Source organism: Micromesistius poutassou (assembly GCF_964030765.1).
Source record: "Micromesistius poutassou genome assembly, chromosome: 16".
NCBI lineage: Eukaryota > Metazoa > Chordata > Actinopteri > Gadiformes > Gadidae > Micromesistius > Micromesistius poutassou.
In genome coordinates, this window is record NC_140286.1 from 6,903,062 (window position 1) to 6,921,277 (window position 18,216).

At 45.0% G+C, this 18,216-nt stretch overlaps 2 protein-coding genes across 2 annotated transcripts; both read left to right on the forward strand.

The window, feature by feature from the left end:
- The first annotated feature begins 284 nt into the window (after positions 1 to 284).
- Positions 285 to 14,883, forward strand: vangl2 (VANGL planar cell polarity protein 2). Its single transcript, XM_084480655.1, has 8 exons — positions 285 to 363; positions 5,389 to 5,786; positions 6,449 to 6,572; positions 8,740 to 9,347; positions 10,153 to 10,286; positions 11,167 to 11,302; positions 11,837 to 12,080; positions 12,701 to 14,883. Exons 2-8 carry the CDS (start codon positions 5,716 to 5,718, stop codon positions 12,959 to 12,961), a joined length of 1,578 nt encoding a protein of 525 aa, XP_084336781.1. The 5' UTR covers positions 285 to 363; positions 5,389 to 5,715; the 3' UTR covers positions 12,962 to 14,883.
- An 864-nt stretch (positions 14,884 to 15,747) lies between these two features.
- fcer1gl (Fc receptor, IgE, high affinity I, gamma polypeptide like) lies at positions 15,748 to 18,048 on the forward strand. Its single transcript, XM_084480740.1, has 5 exons — positions 15,748 to 15,938; positions 16,552 to 16,643; positions 16,778 to 16,816; positions 17,374 to 17,397; positions 17,561 to 18,048. Exons 1-5 carry the CDS (start codon positions 15,875 to 15,877, stop codon positions 17,624 to 17,626), a joined length of 285 nt encoding a protein of 94 aa, XP_084336866.1. The 5' UTR covers positions 15,748 to 15,874; the 3' UTR covers positions 17,627 to 18,048.
- The last annotated feature ends 168 nt before the right edge of the window (positions 18,049 to 18,216 follow it).

Below are 18,216 nucleotides of genomic sequence, written 5' to 3' on the forward strand. Positions count from 1 at the left end.
TTTTTCTCTGGATTGATCTAATTCCTAAAAAGGTGAATACATTTTATATTGAATACAATTCCCAGATAACTGATCATTTGCATATGCTTAACCAATTCAACAAAATTTTTTATCCAAACCAAAAGGTATTTTACCTGAAGTACAAATACATTTGTTCTTCAGTAAGCTGCAGATTGCACGGAAAGAAGGCAAGCCGGGAATTCAACGTGATTCTTTCCCCCCCCCCCCCCAATGACCCTGGCGGTGAGCCAAAGAGCGAGGGAGGAGGGGCCTAGGCAACCGGAGGCGGGGCGCACTCAGTAGTACGGTTGAGTGGAAAGAAGTGGAAAGTAAGAAAATACCTGAATGGACATACCGGAGCGAGTAAGTATACATTTACTCTTGGAATTGTTCGGAAATCACATCGGGCGAGTTCTATTTTAGTTATTTCGCGCCGATATAAAGTCAAGGAAAACACGAATTCGTGTCGCGAGGGTCTCGTGTTTCCCAAACAATAGTCGGGAGAACGCAATGGTTGGTAGACGAGAGCCAGCAGCGGCAGGGAAGTTTAGGACCCCTCATCGGCCCTATTGTTTTCAACCAGGCCACGTCGCTTTTCTGACCGGGGTCGAGTGTGTGGTACCGAGCGGATGACCCTCACGTTTAAGCAAAAAAACGAATACTCTTAGGTTAAACGTTAATGTCCCCTTTGAAGCCTGCCTATCGTAGCGAATCCATTCATTTCTCCCAGGCCGTCCCATTTCAAAATGGAAAGGGGGAGAAAGCGAAATGATCCCTCGGATAATATCGCATCAGTGCGCGACTGTGGGGCCTGCTGCGAGTCTCTTCTATTGTCTGCCCCGCAGGACCCTCCTTTTTTGTGGTCGTCTCCGAATACCTCCTTTATGCACATAGGCGAGTAAACCGTCCTAATTAGGTCGGTGGTATAAGGTTATACATTATTTTACAGCTAACATTAGCTAGCCTCCCCCCTAGTGCGGGTCTGCACTAGCGCGACATTGTACTCGAAACCCCAAATGTGGAGATCTCAAGACGTATAATTTATTGCACACCCTCAGGGCTGTTTCACCTAACTGTGGCTGTACGTTCATGAAACGTTACGAGCAGCACTTTACACTTGCAGGGTTATTGTAAGCAGTATTTCCATAGTAACAGCCTATTCGAGACATTAGTAAAAATGGTTTTACATTTGCTACAGTAACTGTGACATGGTGATATTAAGTCTTCCTAGGCCATTGGCCTCAGACATGTGCCCTAACAATTCAAACATGTTCTGCAGTGGCGTCAAGGAATCCAATATATTCGAGCATCCATCTCTCCTGTAATGGGCCACTTCCTGCCATTGAAGTACTTATTGGTGTGTAAATGATCTGATAACGTTAAAAGAGCCCCTGATGTTCTGCCAGTCACCGCATCACCAAGACAGACAGTAACTTGACCAACCAACCAACCAACCTTGTTGACTCAACCGCGCCCTATTAGATGTGTACACTACACACCTGTTACATTTGTTCTCCCATGTGGGCGCAAAAGTTGACAGTGGCAGTTGTCTTTTTTTCACTAGCTTGTGTGTGTGTGTGTGTGGCCCTGGTCCTCTGATGAGCCCTTTCCCAGCGGAGCATGGATGTGCCCAAACTTATTTTCACAGTTGGTATACATCAGCCCTCAAATGGGGTTGTAGACATTTCACTGTAGCCTTAAACTGTTGCAGCTGTTAGTTCAGTGCCCCTGACCTAATAGGTTGAATGACACCTAGACACTTTAAAATAACTCCTTAATTGTAGATTTAAACTAACATTTGAGTTTTAAGTTAAATGTTCATGAATTGTGGAAATGAAGCCTTACATTGTAATGAAGGGCATATATGTGTTTACCACAATTTCGGCTTGATTTATGTATTCATAGTTATTTATAGTAAACAAGGTGCAGTGATAGCTGCAATTTTGGTTTATTATATTTTCAACGTTATTATTGGTGATTATATACATTTTAAGGTTTTATTACATGACATTTGTTATGCCTTCTTGTAGGCTTTCTTTAGCTGGTGTTGTGGTTTCTAACTACTCCAGTCCATACCATACGGTTAAACATTATGTTTTTATGTAACTATGCGAGCTATACCATGTCAACAATTTGAATCATGCCTCAGTCTCTCCTATGACTCATTGACAAGGGAGACCTGGTTAAACACAACACCTCCTCTATGTGGTCGACAAATCTATCGCTGTGTGCAACCTATCAGGCCACTTAGGATTTCCGTGGATAGCAAAGTGTAACTTGCACACCACCATACATGCAGGCCAACTCTTATCATACAGTTATTTCTGAAACTCTGTTCAAGAGCAACATCATAATATGTCCCAGCAAAGACCACACACAGACACAGGCAAATGGACTGGTGTGCATTGGCTACACCACAGTTAACATGGGGTTCTGCAGTGCATAATACTAAGATATCAATGGGCCAGAATAATGTATTTTCTTTTAAGTTCAAAATTTTACTTTGAAGTATTGAAGAGGTGGTTGGAGAGGAAATCCCAATTCTCCCTTTGTAGATTAAAATGAACAGTGATTTAACATAGATATTTATTTTGGAGGGAACCTTTGTCACCCAGTGATAACTGTTTACTGTGTTTGAACAAACCCAGTTGGAAAACCTGCGCAAAATGAGGCAGTAAACAATGCATTTTGTTGATATACGCATTTTGTCTTGCATTTTTGAGGCAGCCATAACCACCAGTCTATTTTATCCATACTCAATTCTAAATATAATTTCTTTCTTTCTTGTGTTTATATGGAGCATTGTTGAAGGAGTTCGGCGTGACATTGACAATGAAGCCAACCAGAGGATTTCCCGCATTAGCTCATTAACTAGGTCATAGGACTCTGAGATGAATAGGTAACCCTACCTGGCCCTCCTGACATGCCACACCTCAGTAAATGCAGTGTTGCTGTCATACCCTCTTAGAGCAGAGGCTGCCCAGTCCATCCCCAGTCCACCATCCATATTTATTTACACCTCAGTCCAACAGGGTGACATCACATGCGTGGTCCGTGGGCCGTATGTCAAGACCCAGTAGGGTACACATGCTCGTGAGAAATCTGATTACAGCGCTATGTCTTGTTGGATTCAACAAAAAGCACATTCTAATAAGTGGAACAAACGGAACAAGAAGAGGCTCTGTTAAAGCATGTCCTGTTTATTTGTATTCAGTAGTTGGTAATTACGGAGCTGATAACCCCTGGAAACCCGATCTGTCCTAACAAGCAATGTTGGCACCCTGCTCTATAAAACAAAACAATTGTTTTTTGGCACTGCCTTAAAGAGGGCTGTGTGTATATGTCCTATACAGGAGTTTTTAGAATGTGGAGGCCAACGGGTCAATGTATTGTTTGCCTGATCTCTGTCAGGAGCAGTAGTTTGTTTTGTAGATGTGTTTGTAATTCGGCTTATAATTCGAGCAGGGTGTATCAACCTCCTATGTAGTCAAATGGTTTGACCATTACATTAACACAGCCACGACACTGGTGCACTTTGTCATCCTGGGCAATATATAAACTTGTGTGATCAATATTTCTGTTTATAGGCCTATATATCAATTCATCACGTCCAGGCATTTACGCTGTGTCTGATTTTAGTGTTTGGTGACTCGTGGAGATCCCGGCTATGTTCCCTTTAGTGATTTTTCTCTCATAATTTATTTGCAACTTCCAAGGCACTTGTGTTTTTGTTACTCTTAAGTAGCCTTATGTTTATTTATGCCTTTAGACATTCGATATACTGGGTTCATGTACATCTACATCTTATGTATTCAATGAGAATGATGCCTGTCCCTAGAAGGGATTTATTCATTGCTATAACACATGCATGGTAATCGTATTACATTTTAGTTATTGTGTTCTAGAAATGTTAGAATAATTACGTTATGAACATTGTTTATCTGCAGCTAAAATGATTATTCAGTTTCCCTAAATCATCAAGCTTTAGTTGAATCATTATGAAAGGAAAAAGCCAACTTTAAAAAAAAATAGGTCTGTAATGTGCAATTTCCGTCATAGACTCAAACTGCATGGGTTCTGGTATGCCCCTAAGGACCTAGCTAGATGCTACAGATTTTGATGGGGCTGGCAGATAAAGAGGCGTTTCTAGACATACAGAAGCTCCCTTAAAAGAAATGCATACAGAGCAAAGAAACATGAAACTAAATGGATTATACATCTGATGCAACAAAAAGAAACACAGAATGCAGGACACGGATGTTTCTCACACTTTCTCGCTTGGCGGAAAGTGAAGCGAGTTAGTACAATGGGATTTTATTTGGGGGTGGGGGTGGGGTTTATACGACACACATTAACCCTCATTCAGTAGCCCAATAGGACAGTGCATCACTGGCCATTTCCCACAAGCGGCCAATCAAAGGCAGTGGGCAGCGCCCAGCCTTTATCAATTAACCACCGTACGACAGGCCAACATCCGTCATTCCGGCTCTTAAGAAAATAAAATTCATTTTTGGAATATCTGGGCATGCATTTCTTACGAGTGACAGAGGGCGGCACAGGGTCAAGTTTCCACGGCAACTGTCAGCCTCCAATCCCCATACAGCTGAACACCCTCTTTCATTGCCATGGCAGCGAAGGGGCCCTGTTACCCGGGGGACGGGGGGAGTGTGGGAGGGAATGTGAGACGGGCGAGTGGGAGAGGAAGAGTGCAAACAAGTTTTGTGAAAACACGGTAATCCAATATGGCCGCTATTGTTGCACTGGATAGCGTCGGCTAAACTCACATTTTTTTCGGTTTTGAGGAGGGGGCTACAGTCCGGTGACGATTAGGACGAGACCCCGGAAGACTTGGGCACTAGCCTAACACGGATTACAGCACAGCGAGGTCTCCAGCTCGCCGTACCCTTATACTTATCTAGAAATATGACGGATACCACCAGCACACACTAGGTAACGTGAGAGGAAGGCGGTTCACCAAATGGAGCCGTTAGTGGCTTTTAGTAGCTAAGTCTTGCCAATGGTGGCTGACAGTGTATGGTTTTGGCTTAGCTTACCTTTGTTTTGAGGGCTGTGGCCGTTTAATAACAAATCCACTGCTCTTATTATGAGACCGGAGAAGAGCCCGATTTTTCCCTGGGGTTGTTTTGATTCTAGACTTCCATGTGTCATGTCACAGGTAGTTAATCTTGTTTATTTCTTGAGAAATTGGATTACCCTTTTAGGGCTACAGCAAAAAAAAAGCTTTGATCCTTCAACATGCAGTGGGATTTACTGTTTGAGTCTTAAGTGCCCATATTCCATTGTAAACAAGAAAAAAAGCTCTGCTTGATTTTCATGTCTTTGAATGTATCGTACTTATGTCTTCTTCCACACCCCCTCCTCTTTCAGATTTTGGCCAGCTCACGTCTCCCCCGCCACGTTACCGCTACCCACAATCCCCTCCGCCACGGGTTCTGGAGCGCCGCTCCTCCTCCGCCTCCTCCTTCGTCCTCCACGACGTCTGCCACCTCCCCCGACCCTCCCTCCTCCTCATAGGCCTCCAAGATAGATTCCCTAAGGAGCAAGGTTGACCTGCTCAAGCTGCCCCTGGCCCTCTCCACCAAGTCCATCTCCGAGCGCAAGAGCCAACTGGGTGGAGCCGGCCCGCAGCGCGGCACGGCCGGTGGAGGAGGGGGAGGGGCCCGCAAGGTCCGCCCGGCGCCCGGCACCAGAGACATGGACAACGAGTCGCAGTACTCGGGCTACTCCTACAAGTCCTCGCACTCCCGCACCTCCCGCAAGCACCGGTAAGGAGCGGCGGCGGTCACCGCAGTGAGAGGAGGTGTTCTGTCCGTTCAGGCGACCGCGGCTCGCCCTGCGGTCGGAGCGGTGTGGACCAGCACACACGCTCCACAGGGCGCCTGATGTGTCCATGCCCGGTTTGGGCCGCTTTCATCTGTGAGCTCCCACCAAGAACGTCAACATTTGCCATTTAGTCTTGTTTTATATTCCCTTTAATTGGATCGGGTTGGGTTGCTCCCATTGGCCAAAATTGGCATACTCTAATCTGATGTTCCTTCCCGAGAAGTCTAATCCGATAATTAAAATAGGCACAGATAATTAAAATGCATTCAAGTCCGCTATCCCTGTAAAACGTAGTGTGTATCTCCCGTTCCCACTTGGATTCAAGCCAGGTTGGCAGTTTAGCCCTCCAGATGGCTCTCCAAACAAACACTTTCACATCCACACCCAAAACTGGGAGTACCTACAATGCACTGCAAGCGGTTGCTCAACCAAAAAGCTGCAAAGACGGTGCACAGTAGTCCCACACATTCCTCTCGATGTGGATCGGTGTGCGGAACAACACTAAGACAATAATTATAGGAGTGACCGCGCCATTGTTGTCCACCAAACGGCCCCCATGTTAATCCAAATCCCAAACCCCTTGTTGTGCTCCTCCGCTCTCCAGGGACCGGAGGGACAGGCACCGCTCCAAGAGCCGAGACAGCAGCAGCCGTGGAGACAAGTCGGTCACCATCCAGGCTCCTGGCGAGCCCCTGCTGGACGCAGAGTCCACCCGCGGAGATGACAGGGTGGGTCACGCAGCCTCGCTTATCCTCCATACGGTCATAGAGCTAGCATCTATATGTATTATGCACCGACCAGTCACTAGCAGTCACCGCCATTCATTCCAACAATCTTTCTAAATGCACGTGCTGTTTGAGAATTTTACTTTACTCTGTACTGGTTTATGTGTTCATCGATGAACTGCTCAGCATGACCAGAGACACTAAAGACGGTATATAGCTCCAACTTGGTATAGTCAAGGTTTCCGATGTGGTCCACCTGCAGACTTAGAGTATCGCTATTTTGGTCTGTGGTATTTGAGGTTCCTGCTCAAAGGTGTTGACTCTGCACATCCTCACTAGCCGCGTTTACATGGACACTTCTGTTCCGAATAGAAGTGGAAGAACAGCTCAATCGGAATAAAAAATGATCATATATATACTCCTCAATCGGAATACAATTCTCTGATCGGAATAGAATTCAATGCGGAATAGAAGAGGTGGTGTAGTCCGCTATAATCGACATGTATACACTTATTCCGATTGGTTTGGGGTGGGTGCGGGTAACTTAGAGAGATGGCATCAGCAGCTGCAGTAGTTCGCAATTGGTCCGTCTGTACCTTTATGCAACCCGAATTTTCACTGTCAAGGAAAATGGCTTTTTTGCCTGATTCACGTCTGTGTATCACTCTGCAAGTAGTCCGGTAACTTATCAAACCCAGTGGATTCGGTTGCTTAGCGACGTCAACGTCTTTGGCAGACTATTTCTCTGATCAACACTACGAATGGTAACAAATAAATTATAAAAAGACACACCGTGTGAAGTTATTTTTTCGTTTCGGCAAGTAATAATGTAGCCTATAGAACGTCGCCGGTTATTATCTAAAATAAACCCCTTCAAGTCGGGGTCCGGTTCGCCCTGTCGGGGCCCACCGTAATTTCCCGCATATAGGCTGCATCATGGATAAACCGCAAGCCTTTCATTTATGTATTTAAAAAAGCAGAATAAGCCGCACCCATATAGGCCACACAAGTTTCAAATGCGCTAATTATGTAATGAATAGGCATATAAAACCCTTCAGCCAAGTGATCACTGCAAATCGATGTTAAACTTGAACTTGCTTTCCCCCCCTTTAAGACCAACTAGGTCTACTGCTTGGCATGCATTATTTTTGTGCAGCAGCTATGGACCTGTCTTTCTTTAGGCCTAGGCTACTGTCTCCGAGTGTGTGTCGCTGTTTAAAACCTGACGAGGTGTTCACCAATGAGCTAGTTTACCATAATAAGACCACCATACGAATCTGGAAAAAATTAATGAAGACAGCGAGGATGCAGGGAGTTCAGCAAGGCTACAGCTGAAGAGCAAGGTAAATAGGTGCTGATATATTTTAAACGTCAACATTAGAGGAATTGACGTGTTCCCCGATGGACAAATTTAACGCACAACTGTGTGTTTATGCTGCTTTGCTTTTTTCTACCTGTCTGTGTGCGCCGTGCGGGCTTTGCGCACCGTCAAGGGAAAGAGGCGGTGGTTGAAAAAAAATATTTAGACCGCTTATTAAGTTCACTCGTTGCTTATAATGATTTATTCGTTTCCCAGTATTTCATTAATTTAGAAGACAGTTTTTTTTTTTTTTTTGGTGAAACACAACACTGCCAATGTGGCAGTTCCATGCGCAACAGGGATTTATAAAGGTTACTGTACAATGGCGGAGAATGCGTCAGGAGCTGAATCATCACTACGTTAGAGCTAAGAAGTTTCTACGAGCGCTTCAGACCAACCTTACCAACAAACGATACAAACAAAACCAACAAAATACATAAAAATGCCAAATAGTGATAACACGTCCATTAAGTCGCCGCCGGTCCAGATGTGTCAGGTGTGCGCGAGAGACAGAACGTTTGCTTACCACTTTTGGAAATGCCATGTATACAGTACGTTCGGATCGCATGACAGGAATAGATCTATTCCGATTAGAAATCTATTCAGAACAGAAGTGTCCATGTAAACGCGGCTACTGTAGGGGTGAATACTTAAATACTAGTCGTTTTAGTTGCCTAGTCTGCCCTTTTGAGCCCTTTTTGCTAATCTTACACAAACAATTTAACCCAACATTAAAAAAAGCCATCTGTTGACGAGAAGCCAACGCTCCCCCACAACCAATTAAATGCAACGTCCCGCTCCGTGTTTCAGGACGACAACTGGGGCGAGACCACCACGGTGGTGACGGGCACCTCGGTGGACAGCGTGTCCAACGAGGACCTGACGCGCGTCTCCAAGGAGCTGGAGGAGAGCGTGCCGCTGCGGTGCACGCGCTTCGCCGGGCCGGTGCTGGGCGGCTGCCTCAGCCTCTTCGCCCTGCTCACGCCCCTGGCCTTCCTGGTGCTGCCGCAGGCGCTGTGGCGCGAGGGGCTGGACCCGTGCGGCACGCCATGCGAGGGCCTGTACGTGTCGCTGGCCTTCAAGCTGCTGGTGCTGCTCATCTCGTCGTGGGCGCTGTTCCTGCGGCCGGCGCGCTCCTCCCTGCCCCGCTTCTTTGTGTTCCGCTGCCTGCTGATGGTGCTGGTGTTCCTGTTCGTGGCGTCCTACTGGCTGTTCTACGGCGTGCGCGTGCTGGAGCCCCGCGAGCGCGACTACCGCGGCATCGTGGAGTACGCGGCGTCGCTGGTGGACGCGCTGCTCTTCATCCAGTACCTGGCGCTGGTGCTGCTGGAGGTGCGCCACCTGCAGCCCGCCTTCTGCCTCAAGGTGGTGCGCAGCACGGACGGGGTCAGCCGCTTCTACAACGTGGGCCACCTCAGGTTGGTTCACGGGGCGTGTGGTCCTCCTCACGCAAGGCTGCGTGGATCCTGTTGAAATTCCTCTTCACTTCACGTCAGTCACATAGGATCACATCACATAGGCCCGTCGGCCAGTTTAAACCCATGGACGGGAATATTACACAGCGATGTGTAACAGTAGTACCTAGTCGTCAAAGTCTAAAGATCTGACTTGCTAACGTTATCGATCCAGTGGTTTGTGAACTGAATGGCTTTTGGTTTCAGGTCTTTCTATAATTAGCCATATTTTTTATTACCCCTTTTGGTCTGGGGCTACTGATCTGATGTGTGCATTAAGCTATAGTGATAGTAGTTTGAGTCAGCTGTTTACTTTCTGTATAGGATTATAAACTCTGTTTATAGTAGTAGGACCTTAGTAGTAGTACTACTGCTTACACATAAATAGTGTATTAAGATTGCCCTTTCTCCACTGGACTTTTAGCATTGGTTAAGCCTTAGTGTGCCAAGCTGAGCTTTGGTTGGCCTGCACCGAGGACATTAAAGGTTCTGACCGTTGGTCGATGTCAGTGGTCTAACTTTACCTTTTTATCACGTCTACACGACTCAGCAGCAAACCTATAGTTTTCTATAGTTTACCATAAAACAAATGCTTTACTGTTGCTCAAGAATGTGTCGGAAGGCGTCTCGCGTCTTTCTTTTTCATAACACATACTTTCATTACACAGAGCTGAAATAACACATTAGACGTTAAATCACTGTTTTGTATTAAACATAATGCATCGTGTTGAGGAGTAACGTGTGCTCCCCTCCGCCTCCTTCCTGGCAGTATCCAGCGGGCGGCCGTGTGGGTGCTGGACCACTATTACACAGACTTCCCCGTCTACAACCCCGCCCTGCTCAACCTGCCCAAGTCCATCCTCTCAAAGAAGATGACCGGCTTCAAGGTCTACTCCCTGGACGGTAACTAACTACAGCCTCCCGACTCCTTCTCTGCTCTGTTCAGTCAAGCTGCTTCCTGTCCCCTCCAATGCTGTTAAAGGTGCTGTAGGTTGAGATTTTAGAGCTGTGGTTTGGGTGGGATGTGGTAGTGCCACAGCCCTTTGTACGCTGTAAGTAAATTAGATGATCTGTTAATATCCAGATAATATAAGTTCCGGTTGACCACATGCCTGCCTCTGTAATTAAGACAATTAGGATTTGAAGACCGCTCCCTGAATAATCAGGGCTTCTCTTCCGGGGTTTTTTGCAGGGGGGGTATCCCCCCCCCCTCTTTTTTTGCCCAATTATTATTTTTCCTTCACCTTAAAGCGCAAAAATCATTCCCACAGCAGCATTCATTCAGATAATCTATTAATACATTGTGTATTTTCTTTTTTTTATCATTTACATTTGGCCCGATTCTTTCTGCTTAGCTTTAAGCTTCCTCCATCTAGCTTTATCCTATTTGTTAAGAGATCAAATGGGCATGAGAGACAAAGAGAGAAAGACAAAACAACAACCTGCCCAGTATAATGAGCCTGGGCGCAAGTTCAGAAGTTGTTCTGAGGTCGTAGCTGAGAAGAGAACACCTTAAGTCGTCTCTCTTTCTGTCGTATGTTTTCATTCTGCGACCAGCCCGCAGCCCCAGAAGAGGAAAAAACAAACCTGAGAGCATTTAGTGAAGGCGTGGTCCGGGGAATTCGGTTCTCGTTGTGATAATGATGGCGAGCAGCAGCAAAATGGAAGGAGACCAGAGAGGGCCTCCCGTTAACCCACATAACAGCGCCTGGCGTCGGGTGAGTAGGTGGAGGGCATGTGCTTGGTTTTGTGTGCTCAACGGACGACTTGTTGTGTCTTGCAGAGAGCTCCACCAATAACTCCACGGGCCAGTCCCGGGCCATGATCGCGGCGGCAGCGCGGAGGAGAGACAACTCCCACAACGAGTTCTACTACGAGGAGGCCGAGATGGACCGCCGCATCCGCAAGCGCAAGGCCAGGTGAGACGCCCGAGGAGGCCCGGCATCACGACTCTCTCATTCACGTCGGAGTAGACTCATTCATTCACGTCGGAGTCGACTCATTCATTCACGTCGGAGTCGACTCATTCTACTTGACTCCACTGACCGCTAGTGTCTGTGGGGATGTAAGATTTAGATTTAGATTTCTCAGCGATCTGATTGATTCTATCCAGAACAAGGTAATTTCCTCTTTAGTTTGCTGAAATGTGTGTTAATTGTATTAATAGTATTCTGCTTGATACATTATATCTCATTGTGGAGGGCATGCCGTCGCTTAAGTCAAGCTTTGAAAGGTTCTACATTTTCTGGTACATGAGTACCAGAAAATGGAAACCTCCTCAAGGAAAAATAAAATATGTTTACAATGATTTACATAAAATTTAGCTCAATCCTAAGTGATCCTGGAAGAAACCCAACTGATCACTGACTCCCAAGTAACACCACAAGGCTTTTACCAAAACAACCAAACGACAAACACCTGTGTCAACTGCGTCCACATGTCATCCCTCCCAGGCTGGTGGTGGCGGTGGAGGAGGCCTTCACGCACATCAAGCGTCTCCACGACGACGAGGTGGCCGCGTCCCCCAAGCACCCGCGCGAGGTGATGGACCCGCGGGAAGCGGCGCAGGCCATCTTCGCCCCCATGGCCCGGGCCATGCAGAAGTACCTGCGCACCACCCGGCAGCAGCCCTTCCACAGCATGGAGAGCATCCTCACGCACCTGCAGTTCTGCATCACGCACAACATGAGCCCCAAGGTGAGCGGAGCCACCGCCCGAAACAGGAGGGACGAGATGAGGAGGGGGAGTGGGTCATTTACCAAACAAAAACTCTTTGGTTTGTAATTGCTCCGAGCGTCTCTCTGCAAACCGACGATTTGTCTGCCCAAATAAGGGTGATCGTACCCTCCGGTCTGGCCCTTAGACTGTGTCTGGAGAGACCGATGATCGCCCAAAACTATTTTATAAGCCAACACTGCGTGATTTCCCTTGGGATATAAAAAAGAAAAGAAAAAGGTTTTGAAAAAACATGCTGTTATGTTTCATGGGTTTCTTCTTCACTGCAAAACGGTAACATTTTAGTTTTACTCTGCTCTGCGAGTTATCAGCATAAATGGGTAGTAATAGAATACTAGCTTGTTGGAAATTGTACATAGAAAATATGCATGGTTAACTTGCCGTAAAATGAATTCCAAGTCGTCGTTTACGCAATAGACAAAACAGTGAGGGACCCAGATGTGATGCAGATGTGCCGACGCTTGGGTGGCTTGTCAAGCTGTTCCTCTGGAATTCAACAGATCAGATCAGTGATTTACATCGGGTTAAACAAGACCAACCCTCCTCTCTTCCCCCCCCCCCCCCTTTGCTCTGTTCCCCAGGCCTTTCTGGAGCGGTACCTCAGCCCGGGCCCCACCATGCAGTACCAGCGGGAGAGCGACAGGGGGCGACAGTGGACGCTGGTGAGCGAGGAGCCCGTCACCTCGGCGCTGCGCCAGGCCCTGGTGTTCTCGCTGCGGCGCCTCGACTTCTCCCTGGTCGTCACGGTGACGCCGCTGCCCTTCTTGCGCATCGGCGAGGAGTTCATCGACCCCAAGAGCCACAAGTTTGTGATGCGGCTGCAGTCGGAGACCTCGGTGTAACGGCGGCACCGCCGCCGCCCGGACGACGACAATAATAAACAAAGATTTGTGAAATCCTTTTTAAAGTACGACCGGGACCCCCCGCCCCCTCCCCCCCCTTACTCCCTGCCCCCCCCCTCCTCCAACCTCTCCTCACACTCCAGCGTCGACCACGTGGATGGATGAGACTAATGTGGCAGCAAAGAAATAATCAATTGCCCCCACAATGCTCCACTCGCCCCCTCGTCTGTTTCCATGGAAATAACTCCAAGGGGGGGGGGAGAAGACCCTGTTTCCGGAGGAGTGTTTTAGACACAGCCCAGATCTCGTATCTCCTCCCCCAACCCCCCCCCACCCATGCTGAATATGGACGCCTTCATAGTGTCTCTGCAGTGACCAGCGTGTGGGTTGTTGCGACACATGTGTCAAAGACAACATCATCCTTCCCCTTTCCCCTCCCCCCCCTATACCGTTGCTTGTGTTTTTCGATTGTATCCATGTTGCTGTAACCACTGGACTACATCTCGATGACACAGAGGAATGAACCACTGAGGGCCGGGAGGGGGGGGGGCGGCGGTGGCGGGTATGACATCACAGTTCTCACTTCCTTACGAGCTGACCAATCGGAGTGTGGCTCCTAACATGATGAACGTCGATATACCACTCCCGTCGTATTACCCGTCAGTGTAACGTTTGGCTTGGGACAATTTATTACTGCTTTTATACCGAGAGTGCAACGTGTTTTTTTTTTTTTTTTTTTTTAAGATTAACAGAATGTAGCACCATGCGATTCAGATTAACAATTTGTGTTGCCTTTTCAGGCCGCTTTGCTTTGTTTTTTGAAAAGCAAAAGTGCTTTCGTGTTTCTTAAGACGATGTTGTAATAATTCATGAATGTTTGTTTAGGCGGCTTGCATTTTTTTTACACTGGCCTTCTTTTTTTAACTCCAAGACAACCACGTTTCCACGTTTTTTAATAAGACTAAACATTGCAGCTCCATTCCAACATGACGTTTTTATTTTTAGCAACATTTGTGTTTTTAGGAGAGAAGGAAATCCAGCTGGCTCCTCAGGACTAAGTTAATGTACATATATTCTTTTGCAATTTTTTCACTCAACCACACAAACAAACAAAAACCAAGTCAGGCAAACCGGACGTGTGATTGTATCACCGCTGATACACACTACTTCTGTCATTTAAAGAAGAGCATTTCAACACTGCTCTTACGCACACTGACCCCATCTCGCCTGCAACCACTAGGCAGTACTAACAAGCAGGTCCAGGTGGTTGTGGGTGTGTGTACGTGTGTGTATGTGAGTGTGTGTGCGCGTGTGCACTTTTATGTTTGTGAAGCTGGAGTTTCAGCCCCCTGCTCGCTGCGTAGCCTCTGGGCAGATCACCATGTTGTGCCACAAGTTCAAACCAAGCACCGGTCCAACGCTGTCTGCCTCCTCCACCGCCTTACGCCTTTATGAACCCGTGCGGGTTACGTAATGCTTTGACAACAAACAGAAAAAAATGACAAAAAGCCACTTTTGGATCCACGATAACGTCCTTCAATGTCTCCACACTGAAATATACTGGAACCGAGTCAAGCCTCAATATCCTCGTCTTTATTTCTGTCTATGTACACGTAAGCCTGAATGCGTGGGAACCACAGACTGATTAAGCCTTTTGCCTCCTCAGTAGGAAAGTTATTCAGCTGGGGCTTTTTTCACCTTTCTGAGGTAAAGCCTTGCGATGAACATTCACATCCGGCTGATCAGGATGATTCCGCCAGAGTCCCATGATCAAAAGATGCAAGTGAATGTCTTTCTAATTTTGTAATGCATGCCTGAAATACTTTAATTTTTTTTTATTGAGAACTTTGTTTTTCTATCATTTTTTTTAATGGTGCCTAAGTTATGATGATGCAATTTTCCACAAAGTTTTTCTTTTGTTTTTTTTAAAAGAGGGGACTTGTAAAAAAAAAAACACTAAAAAAAACACTGTGTAGATTTGTCTTGTATTTTCTCGCTTTTTGGTAACTGTAGCTTGTATAGTGTCTTATTTTTTTCCATTATTAAACAATTTATTACTTGTTTCTGCTTTTACGTTATCGGCTGGAAGATGATTCTGCTGTATTACTTGTCCTATCAGGTAATGGGAAGTGAAAGAGGAAGTCAACTCATTTTACTTAGATAAGGTTTTGAGACAAGCACTTAAATGCAGTAAAAAGTATTTTCACTGCACAAAAACGGTTGTATATTACTGCTGCAAACAATTTAGTGATGAATAATCTGAATCTATGTATTTATTTGTTTCAAACAGAAGGCTCAACATTCAAAGGCTTTAGGCTTTTTTTTTTTTCAAAGGCAATAGTTAAGTTGCCAAACCATTTCTCTTTAACCTCTCTTTTAAGGTAGGTAGGTGCGATTGAAGACAGCTCAACAAAGCTGTATGAGCAGTTACAAGCTTTACTGACTAAGGTTATATTTGCTTTTGAAAATAACAATATAGGTTGTGAATACACTTATCTTTGTGGCAACATGAAAAAAAAGATGCACTCAATCTCAATCAATCTCTGCAATCAATCTCAAAAGTCCAACTCAAAATTACCTAAAATACATAATATATATACCAGCTATAAATATTCCCATGGTATGAATGACCTCTTTATCCATTTTTTGGTAAAGAACAAAAGAAGTAGGAACCCGGTTGGTGAATTAAGAGGAAGCTGCCTGGCTGTGTGTGTATGGAGTGTGGGAGGTGATGCTGCCTGTGGTTTTTTCTCTTTTTCGTTAGTCTCTGAACGGACAGAGAGCCACTGTGCTTCCTGGTTGAAGCCACTGTCAGTGCTCAGTTCAGAGGACTGTCGTCGTCGACATCAGACCAAGAGATACCTTACAACTCAAACCAATTTGATCTTCTCCGCCGACAAAACCCACCCAAGGATGACGACCATGATGCGAGTGTCTCTCCTCGCCGTCCTTCTGATGTTCAACCTCAGCTGTGTGGGTGAGGATCACTTTATTTCTTCTTTCTGTGTTGAAGATATACCCTTGACTGCATAATATACATACGCCTCAAATAAACTGGTCAGTGTTTCAGATAAAAGTTATTATAGATATAACTTTACTATAGTTAGTTAATAGTTAAATATAGCATAGTTCTAGCTATAATTCCTGTGTTAGGTACTGTTATAATAGTTATAATTAGTTAATCACTGTTAACTACTGTTGTAATATCATGGGGCAACGGAAGCATTGGTAGCCTATGGGCTAGGCCGACCAACCATGGCACATATGGAATTATACCGGATGAAACTTATTCTTAATACAACACCAGACATGGTGGCACCCTTATTGCTCTCTCCATATACTTCTACTGCAGGTGTATAGTGTACATCTTAAACCTGCAATATGTACGTTTTCTCATTTAGCAGCCTCTAGTGGCTTGAGTCGTAGCTGCAGTTATAGCTTCATAATTGTCCTACTGTGTGTGGGGGTAGTGGGGTGGTGTGTGGAAGGGCGAATGAGGTAGTAAAGAAGCACATGGTAAAATGGAGACTTATCGGACAATGGCGATTGTGATCTGGGTGGCCAACATCTTTTGTGCTGTGCCTTGTCAGACGCCCTGGATGACATGAAGGTGTGCTACATCCTGGACGCTATTCTGATCTCTTACAGCATCGTTCTGACGGTCCTCTACATTAGACTCAAGGTAAGAGAAACTAAACCAAAATATAATTAATCTTTCATTAAAAAACACATTTTATATATTTAATATAATATCTGATACTTTAAAAATATGTACAAAAATAGATATACAAAAAAGTATGTTTACTTTTTTTGTAGCTCTTTCCTGCAAATAATCCGCCTGCAGCTCATCCTGAGGTAAGTGTTTTTTGTTCTGTATTTTATGGGAAATATATTTTTATTTCCTAATAAAGTTGTGGTCCGTTTGCATGACTGAGTGGTGGTTCAGTTGGTGCTGTATATCCAGCCATGAACAATGTAAATTCCAGCCATAATGTACTCTAATACTACTAATACTATATACACTGTCCCTGTTTACAGCAGTTTTACTTGTGCAGCGTTTGGTCTGATACACTTACATAATGCATTGTCAAATACGGAATGTACGATCATAGACTATATCATAGACTTTCTGTTTATTTTTATGTTTATTTTCTATACAAATGGTATAAAATTTGGAAAGTGGAGAATCCAAAATCGCGATGAGCCTGAATGTCTTAATGTGTGTAACAAGGGAAAGTCAAACAGTAAAAGGTTGACTTCTTATTCATGTTTGACATTTAAAGTTACATGGCATGAACGCTTACATTTTTAAAAATTAATTTGAAAAATGGTAAGCACACGCATGCACCCCACATTTTGTGAGCTATATATGTTCGGAATTGTATGCCCATATATATCTTTCTATTTTACAGAAGACTGATGCAGGGATATATTCAGTGAGTATTGCTGTGCACAAATATATTTTCCTAATATTACCATATTTCTACTTGCATAGCTCGGCCTATCACAATGCAACACAGCATACCCAATGCTAATTTCGTGTCACTTAGAGCAACACAACGCTTGGCTGTATTAACACTTCCTCTTTGTCTCTGGCAGGGCCTGACCCCTCATATTTCGGACACCTACGAGACCATCAGGGTGGAGAAGAAAGCTCAGATGTGATCCCAGAAGAAATCATGTGTTGTGTGATCACGGCTGCTGTCGTCTGAAGAGAAGTGGCTGCACAGTAACCCCCGTTACCCCCCAGCTGTTGCTTGTAGCTTGTCAGCCTGTGGGGTTGAATGCAATAGAGTTAGTATGTTTATTTTTTCTTTGTAGTTTGTAATAAGGGCACATATATATATATATATATAGTATAATGCTAACATGCTTTTTGGAAGACATTTTAGATTATTTAGATTACAGTAAAGAAATCTGTAATCAATTCATCTTCAACATAATATATAAGAACTTTTGATCCCTGCTAAAAATAAATATTTGTATATACATTTTATATTATGTTACATGTCTTTCTACCTTTGAACGTTTAAAGTATATATTTTATTGCGTTTCATTTAGACAAATAAACCCAAGACCACATACTGCATTGCTTCAGTTCCTGTAAATGGCTGCATGTTCTTCAATCTTAAAATAAACCGTACCAAAGGCCCAGACCGCAACTTAAACATAGTTAGAAATCTAACAAGACATTAGCCAACTCTCCCTGCATATCTTGATAGAGGTGTGGTAGGCTACATATTATTTTACTCTTA

Excerpts from the sequence above, each read along its gene's own strand:
- vangl2 (XM_084480655.1), top strand. The coding sequence starts at position 5,716 with ATGGACAACGAGTCGCAGTACTCGGGCTACTCCTACAAGTCCTCGCAC. Across the intron at positions 5,787-6,448 it reads CGCACCTCCCGCAAGCACCG|GGACCGGAGGGACAGGCACC; the intron begins GTAAGGAGCGGC and ends TCCGCTCTCCAG. Across the intron at positions 10,287-11,166 it reads CAAGGTCTACTCCCTGGACG|AGAGCTCCACCAATAACTCC; the intron begins GTAACTAACTAC and ends TGTGTCTTGCAG.
- fcer1gl (XM_084480740.1), top strand. The coding sequence starts at position 15,875 with ATGACGACCATGATGCGAGTGTCTCTCCTCGCCGTCCTTCTGATGTTC. Across the intron at positions 15,939-16,551 it reads GTTCAACCTCAGCTGTGTGG|ACGCCCTGGATGACATGAAG; the intron begins GTGAGGATCACT and ends GTGCCTTGTCAG. Across the intron at positions 17,398-17,560 it reads CTGATGCAGGGATATATTCA|GGCCTGACCCCTCATATTTC; the intron begins GTGAGTATTGCT and ends TGTCTCTGGCAG.